The following is an 18,095-nucleotide window of genomic DNA, read 5'->3' as shown; positions in this document are numbered from 1 at the left end:
TTTTGGCATCGCTTACTAAAATTTGTGAAAGTACCAAAGTGCAAACATAGGTCAAACAATCAATCAACAACAGACATAAAAAAAAAAAATTGACAACCCATATCTTGTCCTGGGCCTGCCCACTACAATGGTGACTAACGAAGAGAGAGAGCACAGTGTGCCATAGGTCTCAAAGTATTAGCATTTGACAGTATGTAGCCAAACAAGTTACAACGCCCCTCCAGAGACTCCACATCCCGAACATAAAGAAAAGCCCGTTGATTACTGCACTAAGATTACTGCAGAAATAAGCTACCCAACTTTTGTAAACAGCAAAGTAGTTTTACTAAAGTAACGTGCAGGGTTTCCTGGTCTAAAAAGCCTCATACTTTTGATATTAAAGTTGTAAATGAAAAGGGGGGCCTGCAGAAAATGTTTAGGAACCAGTGGTGTGCTTTATGGTCATATTCAAATAAAGACAAAGGCATCACTATTACTTGGCAAGAAACAGGAAGGGGTGAAAATCCATATTGGTGTTAATTATAATGAAACATTCAATGTTTTCTGTCACATGCAAATCAAAGCTGACTGAACACTGCATGCATACAGCTCCGACACTTTTAGAGAAGTACAGGTTTCACAGTAAATTTGTCCTCTAAAAAAGCCTTAAAAACTCAAAGTCACAACCACTGAGTGCATCTAAGATAGCCACAAGAATTGGTCATCACTTAAAAACCTATTCGAGAAACCAACATTCAGTTTGTCTGCTCTGGGCTCCTGTAGTAACACGATAATGGAAAAAGATACAAAAGGAGCATCTTTGGATATAAATTGCTGATTTTAAGGTTAGATGAACAAAATTTCTTATTGTTTAGTTATGAATATTATGTTTTTCTGTCAAAGGATCCCCCTCAATATCACACAATGGAATTTTCCAATGAAAACGCTATGGTTTGCGATGCAAAATAATTATTCTGCAGCAGTCGCATCAGCACAACTTCCTGCACTGCAAATGTGTCTACATTCAAATACTTGTTTCCTAGCATTGTGAAATAATCTGATGCCAATCATCTATAATTATGGCAAAAAATCAGCACAAATAATCAGCTGACAGTTCCTCTATTGCTAATTGTCATCTACAATCATTCTTCTACATCAACTAGGGTGAATCTGATAATCTACTACTACTACTAAAATTGTATATTTACTAAAACAATAAAACTAATCATGGGCAAAACAAAAGCTTTGATGAATCAGTATTTATTTTTTACATTAAAATGAACAATTATCATCAACAGGCAACATCAATCATCCACCACAGATGTTTCTACAGTGGCCCAGAAGGACAAAATAAACACTGTTTAATTATCACAATCCTATGACATCATCCTTTCCTGTTGATATAGTAGAGGCAACTGTTTCCATCACTGCAGCTGAGCATTAAGGCACTCATGTGCATGTGTGTCTTGTGTTCAACTTCCTAAGCAGATGGAAGACATTCAGTCACCTGCAAGTGTCTCCTTTTCTGCCTTACCTCTTTCTTTCCTCCACCAAGCTCTTTCAGGTTTTCCTGCAGAGTTAAACCTTTACTTGTTATAGCCATTTGGAAAATCAATGTTGCTAAGAGACCTGCTAGACCCATGCTACGATAGCATCAGATTTGTGGTTTATGGTCTTTCCACTTCTTCCCTCTCTAACTCTGGTCCATGTCTTTGCATTCTGATGAGCCAGCAAAAGCTTTCAGACACACATAGTGCCTGACCTTCTCCACCAGCACTGGGCTCAGCATACTCAATCTACTCGTTTAACATTAAAAGACCCAGAATGGACTAGACCTGATAGAACATGTGTGCTCCCAATATTCTGACATGACCCAGTACTTTCTGAAACATGGAAGATGAAATGGATGCAAGTGGCTAAGATACAGACATGAGAGGACCTTTGATGAGAGCTGTGGGCCCTGGAAACCAGAGCTTTATTTACCAACACACAAAAGCAGGGCGTGTATCACCCTGACAGGTCATCAGTGTATAGCTGTGCATGTGTGAGCGATCTTGACATGACCTGACTGAACAAATGATACAAATTAGTCTTAATCAAATAGATGATTTCCAAAGTTTTACAAGGGTTTAGGAATTTACAGCTTTTTAGCGTGAAGAGGTTTAGCTGAAATCTGAAACCTGCAGGAAGATGGTTTCCTCCATACTGCTGCTCTGCCTGATCTTTACTGCAGCTGTACTGAAATGTAGTTCGATCAGGTAAATATATGGTGTCAGGCTAATCAGATTGGATGTCATTTTGTACGGCAAAGCATCATCCATCTAATCAGTTTTGATCCATTTGTCTGAGCAGACAGTTAAACACTATACAATTCAGAATTTATCTGGCTGCATCTTTTTTCCATTACATTAACACTGAATCACTGGTAACAAAGGGCCATGCCATGCATGCTCATGTCATCACACTGCTTCCAAGTCTTTTACAGATGTATGTTTTTGGATCTTGAGTTATTAAAAACTTTCATCACTTTTTTTTTTCTTTTTAGATTTGTTTAATTTGTCCAGGAAAAATGCAGTTCCACGAAAGGTCTTTTTTAAAGGTATTTTTTTGTTTGTTTTTTGGCAATATTTAATCTTGCCTGTCTACTGAGCTTTATAAACTGACTGCACTGAATTTTCTCTTTGCTCTTCACTTGGCTGATTGTGGTGAACAAGCTGTTGTTTTCTGTGGACATTCAGGCCTTTTTAATGTTAATGAGCTCATCACTGTGTTACTTTTTTTCCCCCTCACAATAAACCAAACTGTTAATAGGATCATTAATAATGTTCCCACCATCTCTCTGATGAGATTTGTTTTGGTTTAGCAGCCTCAGGGTGAGTTGTCTCTTGCACTGACACAACAACAGTTTCCACATATAAATAAAACAGTCAACATTTTACCAGCTTAACTAATATACAACTTTTGAGTCAATTGTTCAGTTACATTTAAAACCCTGATAAATATTAACAGACCAAGCAGTATGTTAGCTTGGCCTCTGGGAAGTTATATCAACAAATAATAGAAGAAACAATCATTTACAGCTTTAACTCTCATTACAAAGTGATTAAAGTCAGGCTAATGTGGCAGGTTTGGCATAAAAGGTGTATTGCAAAAAAATAAAAAACTAAATGCTATATGATTTTGAAATTATGCATAAAACTCTTCTCACCTCTCTTCCAGTTAGGACGTGTCGTGCCAGCTTTACTTTGGCAAAGTTCCCCTTTCCAATGGTCTTGAGAAGACGGTAGTTGCCAATATGAGGGTGCTCGTCTGTGGAGGTGAAAGAGTTGCGACATCGTGGCAGGCTGTGACGACTCGCAGACTTCGTTGGGGGAGCTGGTGGCTCAACAAAGCCATCCACCGATGAGTGCTGCAGGGAAGCAGAAAATGAAGAGATCAGCTACATCCTTTATCTATGATCTTGATTTACATAGCCACCAATGCTAGATGTCATTGAACCACACAGGCCAAACATTACCTTTTGTTACACAGCCTGCACATACAAGCCATGAAGCACAGTCCTAAAGTGGAGATTTGTTTGCACCAAAACTTTGCAGAAAACAAACCCCATAACTGTATGCATGGTGACTGCCAGCAAAAGTCGCAGCACTAAAACTTTCTATTACTATTAATGAATAGCTAAAAACATTAATGAAGCCCTGATTATCAAAAGGCACAATGTAATAAAGATAATTTCTTATTCTCACGCATTCTTCCTGCATGGCTTGGTTCAGGTCTGTCCACAGATATTCGTGACAAAACCATGAGCTTCTGCTTCTTGAGAAAGTCTAAAAGTTTTGGATATTGAAATGTGTTTGGGATCATCATCCTGCCATCGAAGCCATTTTCTTTTTGGTTTTTTTTTTTCCACCACACAGGGTAGTGTGAGAAGTTGGAATATGCCACTGGTTCAACATGAGCCCAAAGTGTGATCAACCCCTGTTCTCAATATAAACAGAGATGTTCCTTTTAAAAAATTCTACGATTTCTACGATCTTTGTGGCTAAAAAGTTAATTAACTTTATCTAAACTTCCCAGCCTGTGATGCTGAATGAGAATGAGGATGCATGAAATGCTTGATCCAGTTATGTACCTTGCATAGTGTCTCTTTGCTGCACACTGACACAGTGCACCACCTCACCAAAGAGTGGGATACTTTTTCCTGAAGATCTGCCTTTCTACTAATTCTGGGTTTCAGTTCTCTCTGAAAGCTTTCTGGCATTCTGAACCTAAACCAATCCTGTTAAGAAACGGATGCTCGAAAACACTTTGATACCATTTCCACCTTTTCCTTCTAAATTGTGAAAAATACAAAAGAAAATACACTGAGTTTACAAAGATATTGGAAAGAATATTTATTCAGTGTGCCATTTAGGAGGATATTTGTCTTCTTTTATTATTCATTCTAAAACAAATTATAACCAGAGGTGCCTAAACCTTTATGACTTTATAAGTATGTTATCACAAAGATAGAAGTTCTCCGTTAAGCGCTGAACTGTCAGGTAGATCCTCCTCCCCCTTTTGTGACACTTTAACCTGCTAACCTAAAGACCTTATCATCCACAAATTAAGATTTAATAACAGAAGACAGTGAACTTGACTGGCCTCTGAGAAAACCTACTCAATGTGTAACACGAGGCACAAAGTCACTTTGCGGCCAAACCGATAACAAGTGTCCCTGTGATATGACATACACGAAGGTGAATTAAGAACAGCTTGCTAGAAGTGCAACGCTGGCAAAGGCAGTGTGCAGTCTCCTCTGTTCTGCTTCCTCTCCTCTATAACAGCTGCAGATGTCAGTCCAGGTCAGAGATCCCATAATCCTCTGCTCCTAAGCACCACACCCAGCCTGAGAATAAAGCCTTGGTCTGGTTACCCAGGCACCCCTGCTCCCATTTCACTTGGGGAAATGCTACACCCTGCAGGGTGTGCACCACCTCAGCTAGCTTACATCCTGACAGAGGCAAAGCTATGCCGTAAGCATACATTCCGCACTGTCACAGTGTGTGTCTGCCTATTGTGACACAGGCTGAAAATTCAGATTAGGTGCCAGCTAAAGTCAAACTTCTCGTTCCTAATGAACCAAAACACAGCGCAGTGTCCAATTCCAGCTGATCCTTAATCTTTCACCCACGCATAGGCGTACACACAAAGACACACTCGGCCTAGCTCTAAACTCTGAATTAATGGAGGGATATTCAGACAGGCAAGTGTCTTTGAGCTCCAGTGCTTGATTAATTGACAAAGTTTGTTTCCCCTCTTCCATCCATTAACCCCAACCAATGGCATAATGTCTATAGGAAAGTTAAACATAAAACATATATGCTAAGCCACACACATATAACAAAGAGCTGCTTCTATTTTGTAAACATAAAAGCCACTCGTCTCTCTGAGTAATAAGCTGTTATGCAATGCAGTTCATCTGTTAGTGGGCCCTGGGGCTGCGAGCTGGAGTCTACAGAGGAAGACTAGCCTGAGTGGCTATTGCCAGTGATGCTGAGACTAGGGCTTTAATAGCCAGCCAGCAGTATAGGTCTGTGAGCAAAACATTATGTAGAAATGTACATTAGCAGCCCCTCTCAGCTTATACATTACTAACAACTGCAGAATGACCTGAGTATCAATATAATCATATAAAGTAAGGGTTTGTTAAGTTGGATAACTTTAGAGAAAAGTTCATCAAATTCCTAATGGCACTTTTTTTGCAAGAACATGATCCAGGGGGGAAAAAAATCACAGCTGAAATTGCATCTGCTTTGCTCTGGTAAAAAGGCCAAAATTGTTAGTCTTACATCTGTCTTAAAGGGTAACCTTTAAGACTGCTTCCAGACATTTTCGACTAAGACATATAATACTAGGAAGCTTGCGTTTCCAGGAAATAAAATCAAATAAATCAGAGGAACCCTGATGTGTCACAGCCTGTCAACACACATACAGCAGTCCTCATCTGAACTGATCTCAAAGGAGGTATTATATTATCACGCTGTGCTCCGTCTGCAAGTATGCGCGAAATAAGCGGGACTGTGTGACCGTTCATAAACATTCCTTCACACAGTGAATGACAAGCCTCTCGTGATTTAAGTGTTGTCTGTTATAAAGGCGTGTCTGTGTGCTGCTCATCAGTGCCGTGGAAGCAGAATAACAACACTCCCTCCTCCTCAGCACAGTGTGCAGTAACGGGGCCCAATAGGTGATGGATGTCACATTGCGATGCTACCAAGCGTTGCAACTGAAAAGTAGGGCAACAACCTCCCCCACCCTCCAGAAATATTGACGTTGTGGAATAGAAAATACCCCCCACTTGTACGCATGGAGCACCACAATTCCCCTCACAGGCCACAGAGACAGCGTTTTAATTCTAAGTATATTAAAAACTAAAGCTTGAACCAAAAACGAGCTCACACTGACGCAGTGCGTTGTTGAGGCTGGCCTTATTGTGCTCAGAAACTAGGACAAACATAACTAAGCTTCACTTTCTTTATTTTAGGTTTTCAAGCTTTATTCCTAACAAGGGAAGAAGATGCAAAAAGAAGCCTTAGTGTTCATTGGTCGACTCGCTCTGCAACACAGTAGCCTCCAGAAGCGCTGCCATTAACCAGTGCGCAGAAATACAGAAGAAGAAAAAATAAGAACCCCGGTCACTATTGTTCCGTTCCCACGTCCGGTATCTCACCGTTGTCTCCCGATAGCAACACTTACATTCTCGGTGTCACGCTCGTTCACTGTGGGCAATGGCGTTCTGGTCGACATCTTGTGTGCTTCGCAGGCCGCTCAGCGATGCAGCGGGCTGGGCAGAGGAGAGCAGACACGGCGCGGTCCGTCGGGGAGAGCGGTGCCTCTATGTCCTCTGTCTACATCCCCTGTAAACACCACAGACAGCGGCCTATTACCGCAGCATAGCGCGCACGGGGCCCAGCCGACGCGCCAGATTTCCTTATCGGCTTTGTGCACTTCCCCTCAGGTAGACTAGTGTCAGACAGGAAAGGAGGAAAGAGAGACCAGTGGAGAGGGAGACAGAGAGGGGAGGGGAGTGGGGGGCAGGAAGATGCGTCGGTAGCGGACTGGTCTGCGCAGCTCATCTCAAACCTCCCACCAGGAAGGATGGAGGGATCTCTCTCTCGCTCTCTCTCTCTCTCTCTCTCTCTCTCTCTCTAGCTCTCACACACACACTCCCTTTGTCTACTCTTTATAGCTCATCATTCAAGTCACCAGAAAACTGTTAAGCACTCGGTGTTCTTTAGATTAGTCCAGATCCAAGTATAGTGAGCGTGCTGCCTGCTAAACAGGTCTATACAGCTGTTTGTTGACTTACTAATTAAGCTGTTTTCTCTGTTTATTAATGTGGATTTGTAAATTGAATAAAAGGTCCAGTTTTGGTTTTGATCATTTATGTTTGTGAACTGGTTGATGTGTCAGCTACTTATTTTACTCTGTGTGTTGAAATGTGGTTTATCAATTCAGTGTTTTAACTCCTTATGATGTGTGTAAAATGACAATGAGTCCTGAGAGGCCTAGTTCAGGGTTAGGGCCTCTCTGAATTAACTGGACATACTTTGCCATCTGTTGGAATACTACAGCATTACATGTCTGCAGTTAAATACAGAAGCTATGAGTGATCAGGAGGCGAAACATAAACAACCACTGGCTTCCAAGTCATGAATTTTATTTTATTTCTTTATCTTCTTAAATCAGTGTAATCCTTACTTGTTTGTTTCTGGGTGTGGTGATGGTGTACATCTTCCTGTTGTCCACTAGGTGTCAGGGTGCTCCTGTAGTATCCTGCACATGTGCATAGTTTGACATGTGGAGGCTGAACAAATGCAGTGCCATTGTTCATTTACTTGCTCAGCTTTCACCCTACGTGTCACAGGTCATGAATCCACCAGCACGTCACATTGCAATAAGGAACAAGCAGGGCAGCAGGCATTAATGTTCGTTACTGAGTCTCTTGTGTGAGATGTCATGTCTTCTTTGTCTCTGCAGTTTTCATTGTAGAATTCAGACAGACAGTGCACCTTACTGGTTGTTACATGACTGATGGTCTGTCCCACCCAGCAGAGAGGCCCCAGACAATAACAATGGACACAGCATGACACAACGTGTCACAATAACTGATGGATACAGGACCTGAAAGCCACTGGCAGCATTATGTATGTTTTTGTGGTTTTGAGGAATTTGTAGTTTATTTTCCACCAACTCCAACCTTTGTTCTTAAGAACCCAATTCATCCCATCAACAGTTGTATTGGAGCACTCAGACAAACTGTTTAGAGTTAATATTTTTTGGTTAGAGATACAGAACAATATGCAAACACATGAAATAGTTCAACAAAACAGAAGGGCTTCAGCATTGAATCTTGGCATGTTGATGGGCATTTTTGGAATTCTGCATCTGATCCCAGAGTGGATCAGATCCCAGCATAGCAGATCTTATCCTCTCTGAGCCCTAACAACTGGGACCGGCAAAATTATCTCAACCAAACACGTCTTTTTGGCCATGTTTTGCTAGAATCTATTTTAGACTTGGTAACATTTATCTAACTTTCTGCATGAATTCATACATTTGCGCAAAGAAAATTAAATAATGGAATGACTGACATGTTTACATGCAAAGGTAAATTTGTCCTGAAAACAATCAATCTAAATAGATTTTTTTTTCTTGTGGTATTCTTATGGTTCACCTCTTTGTTCATTGCGAGGATTTGCAGTCTCTACCTGAGTTGCACTGCTGTGGAATGTAATGGGCACTGACACTGGTTTAATGAGCGTATGTACACTCAGGGCCAAATGCAATTACATGCTCTCACAGGCAACCATCAAAAAAGAGGCAGCTGTTAACAGCTATTCATCGCGAACGGTCATGCAGTTAACTGTATTTGCAGGGCAGGGGGTTAGAGGAAAGAGTAGTAGAGGCTAAAGTCATTATGCAAGAGACAGTGGAGCAGCATCTGTCAGCACTGGCAGTTTACCATACCTCCCTATGCTTGACTCAGATTCACCAGTGAGAGTCAAGCCACACTCTCCAGTCAGTAAAAATGTTTGCGCACATCCTGCTGAAGCGTGGGAAATTACCAGGAGCTGCCTCCTCAGGAAGGAAGATGGCTTTTAGAGTTTTTACATGCCCAGTTAGTGCTTCATGTGTATTATCATTACATTAGACCTGCAGCACTAGCATGCAATTTTCTCAGAAAGAAACATGCAGCAAGAAAATGGCAAAACATTGTTGGCAAATGCAGAAAAGAATCAGGATTTTTATTTTATTTATGTGTAATTTAAAGTGTACTGAACTGAGGATTTGCTTTGTTAACCTTTTGACCTTCAGAGTAAAGCAGAAATCACAAGTAGCCTACAGAGAAGCTCCACAGCTCAGACTTAAATAAAATTGGTGGAGTTTGTGATGTGATTATGTTGCAAAACAAGTTAAAAATGGTCTTATTGTGCTGTTGATGTAAAATGTTGTATTTGTGTGGTTTCAAGAATCTTGGTGGGTTCTGGAGTTATAAGAGCCATCATAAATGGTGGTTTTCCAAACATTGCAGAGCAACTTATGTGCTGTAACTCACATGTAAAGTTAATACGTGAGAGACACAAACCTCAAATTAGACATATGGTCTGATTTTTCTTGAAGGAGCATGTGCCAAGTCCAGTTTGCATAAATACTTATGACTATATCCCACATTGTTTTTGTATAATGTTACAGTTCTAATCATCCACTCATCCATTTTAGCTAAAACACACAAAACTATCACAGTTGAAAGAAGTCATCAGCAGACATTCCTGCGTTAAAAACCTGTTAACTGCACACCTTACAAGGCAGAGCTTGCACTCTGCTGTCTGCTCTGACAAGTCAATAAAACCCACTGGTATGCTGAACATTTTTGGAAGGCAAGATAGATATGAGGCTGTGGTGGAATTTGATCAGGCAGAGAGCCAGCTCGCTGTTCATTACAGAAGCTTTCCAGCATAAACACACCCTCCTGGTGCGCACACCTCAACCTGAGGAAAAGTATTACTGACTGGCATGTCAAGCGCTCGTGCCCACCCTTGGCCTCTTGTCACCTGCCTGTTTTGTTCGCGGTCACACATGCACGTCTTTACACCTTCAGATACCACATACAGCACTCACACAAACACATACATGCACACACACTAAACACATCATGAACTGGTTGTCCCAAGTTCGCCCAAGTTGCACTAGGAGGGATGAAAGGAGAATGGAAAATATGACAAGAGTTTAAAAATCCAGGGCAGGCGTCAAACAACGGGGCAAGAGAGACGAAAGTGAGTGTAAGTGAAACTAAAGTCCTGACTGTAGAATTGTCTTTTCATTATGTTTCTATGGATTGTTTTATGATACTGGGCGGTACCACCTGCCAAAAATCGTGTACCTACCCTTTAATGGAAAACTGCAGATGGGTGAAGATGAGGGTAGCATGTGTGCACCCCCCTCTATCATGACCTTTCTTTTATGATTACCTCCCTTGAACTATTTCCTGCTCTGTCTTGCCTTTAGACCAATTAGAGCCCACCTGGCAAACTCCAGAATCTGGCAATAACACTCTCTATTATTACCTTGCAGTCTGTTCATAAGTTACAACTGAGGGTTTTACTTATGATCACCAAGTGATCTTTAATGACAAGAACATTTAGATTTTTTTAAAAATGGGAAGATAAGATTATGTTATCCTTTTTAGTAAAAAACTGTCCTGTGGTGTTATCAAAGATTAAAATTATCATTTAAAATCATTAACATTGAGCTGTTTGGGCAAATAGGAGAGGGCCCATCCAATTTGTTAAAAAATTAGCATTGGTAGCGGGAGTGAAGTGCATTAGTGCTTGTGGGATGGAATTTACACATTTGTAAAGACACAATTAAATGTGAATGATGCAGATTTTAAATCAAATATGCTGCCAACAGATTGTGCTTTTGTTCAAGTGAGATCTTGCTTATTTAAGCAAAACTATGACAAACCACATTCTAAATAAATAAATAAATGAAAATATTTGGAACATATTTGAGAAAACTGGTCAGCCAAAATCAAAGAATTTTGTTTTGGCGATGCAAAACAGCTGTAAGCTTATGTCTGGATAAATAGGTTTATACAAAAGTGTTGATCAACCCTGCATTTCTTTATAATTTGCTTCCAATGTGGCAGACTTTCTTGTAGTGTTTATAGTTCTCCAGGCTTACGGTTGTTTCAAAGGTTCCTTTTGGATATTGGCTGCTTTATCAGTCATTTTCAGTCCAGTTCTTGTACTAATCTTTTTTTTTTAAGCCACTTAACATTGATTTATAAATCATTCAAGCTTTAAAAAAAAAACTCAAGGAATGAGCCAGTGTATTTTAAATTTGTTTAATTTTAAATTAAAGAGCAATTTACATGAGCTGCAAACCATTGTATTCTGTTTTTGTTAGCGTTTTACACAGAATTCCTCTTTCCAAAAGAGGTATGTAAAGTGGTATGCCTTTTAAATTAATTTTGACAAATGGAAACATAACAAAGGCAGTCAATTTTGTCTTTGAAAATAATTTTTGAATGTGCTTCTTTGAATATGAAGCAGTGTACTAACTATTCTTATACCTTTTTCATGGTGAATAGTACTACTAAAATATTATATTAATACTCGTCTGAACAAAGACGCACTTCCACAAAATTAGCAGAGGTCCAAACGATGCATTCCTGTTCCAAACTATTTTATCTTTTCACCTGGTGGGTAATGATAAACACTTCACAGTGTTAATGAGAAATATCAACTTTCTCCCTGTTATGAACCTAGATCATAAAAGGCAATACCATTTACTGTTTCTGTATTTGTGGATAATTATCTTCTTTGTATATCATGTTTTCCCTTGTAATTATCTCATAATTCAAAGGCTTCCCTGGTGATCTAAAAAGAGTCAGGTACGTCATCATATAACAAACTTTTCTCTGAGGACTGGGACTATTAATTGTCAGGATATAATTACATCCACAATACCCTGAGGGCCCGTCTCGTTCAGTCATCTCAGAGTTACCGCTCCAAACTATAATTAGAGAATGTAATCACACAGGTATGGTCCTCCAGGATTTATTTTTCAGCCTTACTGAAGGCTGATTGAAATGACATATGAAGCTGGGTACCAGGCAGGGAGCGTTTATGATTTGGCTTGTGTTCAGCAGCCACATGCAGTGGCACCACACTGTACCAGCAGACTTGACAATTCACACACACACACACACAGACGTGTGCACATGGTTGGGGGATTCTGCTTGGTGAAATGATTTATAAAGTGGTGTGCATCTTCATTATGTTTCCCTCTGTGAATGTCTTTGTGTGGCACAGTATGCAAGTGCTGACAAGAGGCTAATTTTTTTACTGATATATAGTAGCATCCAATTAACAAATTTCTCATTGCTTCTCACCAGTGTCAACATTTAAATACCCTTTACCTCTATTCTGTTTTGAAAAAGGTCAGAATAAGCTGGACAGAACTTCAAAAGGTGAAATTTGTTCACTTTTTACAGCTGTTGGGTTTACTCAAAATTAAAATCACAAAAAAATTCTATGGTGACTTAACTTACATAGTACCCAGAAGATGAACCCCACTAAGATATTTAAGTAAACCACATTGTAATTACAGCTTACACTGGCATGAAAATGTATTAAGTAGCAAATGGTATTCCTCTTTAACCCTTTGGCATACAGTGGGTTGCAGGTGGGACGCTTCGGGTGTTCCTGTAAGATTGCAGGAATGCCAGGGAGTTAATGACACAGAAATCAAATCTCTGGTAAATATTACAGATCTAGATTTTCCAGGAGCATTTCAGGTGATCACCTAAAATATTTCCTCAAAGAGGAGACATCTGGTATCTGGGGAATGAGCCGAAACAGAGAAAAGGGGAGGAAGTTTACACCACTTATTAGGACAACGATAGGGACAAAGACTGGCTGTTTTGTGTTTCACTGAAACATGGCTGCAGGAACATAACGTGGCGAGAGGGATTGAGCGAGTGTGTAAATTAAATAAGATACCAACTGGGGAAGTTTCACCTCCAGTAAATATGAGAAAGGCCAAAGGTTCACACAATGCAGAGAGATGGATTTTCATCTAAAGATTCAGATTTATTAAGTGATGACCTATAAAAAAAAAATAAAAATAAAAATAAAAAAAAAACAGGACTATAGGAAAAAGCCAGCTACACTTCTCCAGCTTCAAGGGGCATGGGGCCCCGACATAGCTCCTTTCTGTTGCATTAAATTCTCAGCAGTTGTCTTGTTGGAAACTGTGCCACTGCAGATAACTATGAAGCCCAATCCAGGAACCATATGTTCTGCCACAGTTAGGACATGTGAGATCTGGTGCAGGAGGATGAGGTGGCCCTGGAACAGCAAGGAAATGTCTTTGCTGCTGATGTTGGATGCATTTCTCCTCCAGCTGTGCAACCCTGCTGTGGCAGAGAGAGTACTACAGCGATGGCTGCACCTGACACCAGGTTTTACGGGTCAAAGACGACTCTTTGGAGGACCCTTTGGTTTATGTTTGTATCACAGTTTTGGGCCACCTAGCTTTCTGTTGGCTGGCAGGAGCTTTCCATACAGCACCTGGCAGGGCAATCAGCACCCAGGCATCTGAATGACATGACATACCCCACAGAGTTGTCTTTGTGCTAGGGTTGCCTTTACGCTAATAGTGCGTTGGTGAATGTCACTATGAGAAACACGATCCTGCCAGGTGATACCGAAAATACGCTGGAGACACTTGACATTAAATACGTCCAAGTGACTGATGCATCGACAATTAACAGTCCAGGCTTCTAACCCATGTTTTCAAACACACAGGAATCAGTCTACCAATAGCAAAGGAGGTGCTGTTGATGCAGGACTGTATGTTGTCATCAGACTGGCATGTGGGTATGAGTATACTGCCAAGGCCGCTGAAAGGAAAAGATAGATCACTGGGGCCAGAACACACCCAATTTCCTGGTCAGCTGTATCAAAGGCCTTGGTCAAATCAATGAAGGTAATGTAAAAGTCCTTATCTTGTTCCTTGCACTTCTCTTGGACCTATCGCTCATGTCCACAGTGTTTGGTTGCTTCTGAAGCCACACTGTGTCTCGGGGAGGATGGGCTCTGTCGTGTGTGTTGTGAAGTGAAGCAATATGATCTTTGCCAGCATCTTTGCCAGAGATGAGAACTATGTCAGGGCTGTTTCTGCAATATGACCTGTCTCCCTTCTTTTTATATATGGTGAGAATGTTGCTGTCTTTCCATTCTTGAGGCAAGGCTCGTTTTGACAGATGTTACTGATGAAATATAATAGCTGTTGCACCATTCTCACCACGAAGGGTTTTATAGTGAGAGAGGAACGATGAAGAAAGAGCGTTAGAGAGCAAGGCAACATGGGCTTTTTGTTTGGTTTCCAGCAACTTCATTATTTCAGTGGAACTGTTGTCAAACCAATCCTGGTGATGTTATTGGGCGAAGCTGATGGTATCAGAAGCAGCTTGGTTTATAGCTGACTTCAGGTTTTTCCCACTCACTCTCTATGTTAAGAGCATTTTTATCTTCAAGGATGGCGAGCCTGCTACGATAGAGGGATACAAAATCAGGGGATTCCAGTGCCCTGCAGTTGAAATGCTTACTAGGTGGCTGTTTCCTGCATGGTGGTCGGAGCTTCATGTTGAGTTTGGATCTGATCAGCTGATGATCAGTCCAGCATTCAGCTCCATGCATGGCCCTTGTTATGTAGACCTCATTTTCATCTCATTGGTTTGTGATGATGTAGTCCAGCAGGTGCCAGTGTTTGGAGTATGCATCCAAGAAGTTACACGTTTCTTTTTTAACTGAAAGTTGGTGTTGCTAATGACTAGTTGATACTCAGAGCACAGGGTGAGGACTCAGAGGCTGTTGTTGTTTATCTTGCCCGATCTGTGTCTCCCAATTAAATTTCTCTTGGGCACTGAAGTCACTCATGAGGACAAGCTTATCAGAGTGAGGGATTTTAGATAGAACAGCATCAAAGGACTCGTAAAAGGCGTCTTAGGGGCCGTCCCCACGAAATCAGGAATTAGTCTCCATGAAACTGATCAAGTCTGAAACCAGGTAGCAAGGTGGATAGGTTTGAAACCTCTACCATCTGTGTTACATGAACACAGTGTAGCTGCACAACTGGAGGATATGACGTCAATGTGACAAACACTTGCCGATTCCTAATCCACGCCTTCCTCAGTTTGTTTTTGTCTTTGTAGTTCAGCGTTACTCGAAGAAGAAGCTCAACTTCTTCATCAGTCCAAACAAATGTTTCTCTTTTGCCTCGCAGTGAATCATCAACCATCTTCTCTTCTCTTCTTCCAAGTGAACTTTCTGCAACAGCAGTGAGCCTTTATCTGCTCATGCGCTATGTCTTGTTCTAGCTTTGGAGTGTTACTCTTTAGCGCCCCCCACAGCCTTGTAGTATGTACTACAGTGGTTTCGTGAGGATGGTGAATCCTTTCTCCTAGTTTTTGCTTCTGGTTTTACACCTGAACCGACTTTGGCGCCGTGTGGACATAGTCTTTGATGTTGACATCAGCGTCCAGGGTGGGAGTATAGGCACTGAGCATGATAACGAAGCCACTATTCACCAGGGGGAACTGCCAGGTCATTATCTGCTTGTTCACACCTTGATGGCACACGGTGATGTTGAGCAGTTTGGTGGAGCCTGCAGGAGACCCTTCCAGAAGAAAGTGTAACCTTCACCCACTCCAGTGAGTCCTCTATGGAGAACCGAGTGTGCTGTAATGTCTGTGTCATACCTCTTGAGCATATGTGCAATGAGGGCAGTCCATCTGTGAGGTTTCACTGTCCCATCTCTTGCATCAAGGAGAGTGCAGACATTTTAGCAAGCAAGGTTCATTGTCATAGTTTTTTACTCCCGCACAGGGGGAATGCCTTGGTGGTTGTGGTAGGCCACTCCGGCGTATGTGGAACAATCAATATTTAAGTCATCTTTTCCAGACCCTTCCCCTGTGAGCAGCTCAATCCCTAAACAGGGCTGCTCAGTTTCATGGGCTGTTTCCGAGGGAAGATGTCATTCCAGGATTCATCTGCACAACGACTATCATGTCCTAACCCTATCCCCCTTTGACTGAGAAGGAACGTGTCTTTACCCCAGATATCAAACTATTGGCTATAAGTTATTATAATCAAATCAAATCAAATCAAATCAATCTTTATTTATATAGCACTTTCACATACCAAGAGGTACCCAAAGTGCTGCACAGGTAAAATAACAACACATAAAAACATCAAAACAACAATAAAACAAACAAAAAAAAAAAAATAGTAAAAAACTGGCCTAATGATCGTGCTCTCTGGAGTTAAAAGCCAATGTAAAAAGATGGGCTTTTTAAAAGAGATTTAAAATCATTCAAAGTTCAAATACCAATAAAGCAGATAGTAATCCTATCATACTTAACTGTTCTTTGCACTTACAGCTAATTACTGTATAATGGTATGCTGGGATAAACTAGAAAATGCTATAAACATTACCTACTAAATCATAAAATCATCTGCATCTCCATCTTTTGAAGTTGATGTCCTGTATGCTCACAGTGCCCAAACACTGGACTGAGTCTACAATTTATTTAAAAACATAATATAGTTCTTTCTGGTATGGATTTCACAAGATGCTGGAAAATTCCTTTGAGAGTCTGGTCTATGTGAGCATAATTACAGTTTCTTCGGAATTGTCATATTAATTTTGCAGATGTTTGTACTTCCAAACATGCCCTTTTAGATTCCGATGATTGGGGAGGACACACAAAACATGGGGAATTATCATACTGGAAGTTACTATATGAAGATAAATTGTGCCCATAAAGGGATGCATGGTTAATGACAGTTCTCACATAGGCTGTGGTATTCGAACAATGACTGAAATGAATGAAAGGGAAGTGAGTAAAAAATTCCCCTACACCATCACATTATCATGGAACTAGATTCAGGCTGTTGATAACAGAACTCTGAACTTTACTATCTGCAAGCTCATGAGAAGATGAGAGACATAACTGCTTGATGTTAATTCTCTCAGATCCCTAACAAGTTGGGAAAAAAACCCTGATAAATAGAGAATAGCTATTGCATCACAGACATAATGCAAGGGGTAGATGACATAGGATAACAAACATGAAACATTAAACTTACTGAACTTCCATAGCTTTTTTCCCCCCTTTCATGTGATCTTCAGCCAATAATTTGCGCTTTGATCTATTCAATAAATCTAACAGTGATTAATGAGATGTCTAGCAATATGCAGGGAGATTAAGTTAATTATCCCCAATGTTATCCTGAGTGGAATATTAATCATGAACAAGAATCTGAAAATGTTGCTTTACTTAAGAAGTTCAGCACATGGTTGACTCAGAGAAAAAGTGGATGATCAGTGTTTTCTTGTGGGGGTTGAATCATGCACGGACAGCAAAAACACAGCCCCAAAGAGTACGGAGCTGAAGATGGGGTGAGGGGAACAATGACACATCGTGTATCATCTTACATATCCCAGTGCTCCTCGAAATAAAGCCCTAGACAGCAGAATGATTGAGTAACAACTTACCGTAAAACCACTCCCATCCAATGTTACATCTAAATATGCGTGCGTGTGTGTAGGCTTTACACTTGTCCCTCAGCACACAATCACTCAACATACTACATTACTGTATCCCCTCTGGATCTCTTTAAATAAGATAGATATTATGGCTATGGCATCATGTTTGCTGCATTTATCATTGTTAATTTCAGATTAAATCATCTTCACATTTCTCTTAAGCATGAAAAACGAAGCAGAAGATGTCATACAGCTGCTGTTTTCCATGATAATGTAAAGCAATCTGAAAAAACAAGTACACCCATTTTCAATTCCAAGGTTTTCATGACATAATAAAATCATCTGGTCCTTACCAGGTCCTGAAATGAGCTAGATACAACAGAAGATGTAAAACAACACATGACATATAGCACTGTGTCACTATTTATTTAAGAAAACTAAGCCAAAATACAAAAGCAGTGTGTGAAAAACTAAATACACCCTATGATCCAATAGCATGTAGAACCACCTTG

General features: G+C 40.6%; 1 protein-coding gene across 3 annotated transcripts in view; it reads right to left on the bottom strand.

The window, feature by feature from the left end:
* The window catches only part of LOC121655643 (serine/threonine-protein kinase MARK1-like), a 33,468-nt gene extending 26,371 nt beyond the window's left edge, over positions 1-7,097 (bottom strand). For 2 of the 3 annotated variants that reach the window (XM_042010423.1, XM_042010424.1), the window contains exons 1-2: positions 6,718-7,092; positions 3,188-3,388 (exon numbers count right to left, since the gene is read on the bottom strand). In XM_042010423.1, the coding sequence (XP_041866357.1) occupies positions 3,188-3,388; positions 6,718-6,768 (252 nt within the window). In that variant the 5' untranslated portion in view covers positions 6,769-7,092. Of the gene's footprint in view, positions 1-3,187; positions 3,389-6,717 lie in introns of all 3 variants that reach the window. The other variant, XM_042010425.1, reaches the window with a different exon arrangement.
* Positions 7,098-18,095: the final 10,998 nt, after the last annotated feature.

The sequence above is a fragment of the Melanotaenia boesemani genome, chromosome 16 (genome assembly GCF_017639745.1).
Source record: "Melanotaenia boesemani isolate fMelBoe1 chromosome 16, fMelBoe1.pri, whole genome shotgun sequence".
NCBI classification, from domain to species: Eukaryota; Metazoa; Chordata; class Actinopteri; order Atheriniformes; family Melanotaeniidae; genus Melanotaenia; species Melanotaenia boesemani.
Note: the sequence above shows the minus strand (reverse complement) of the source record. Positions and strands in the feature narration are given on the sequence as shown.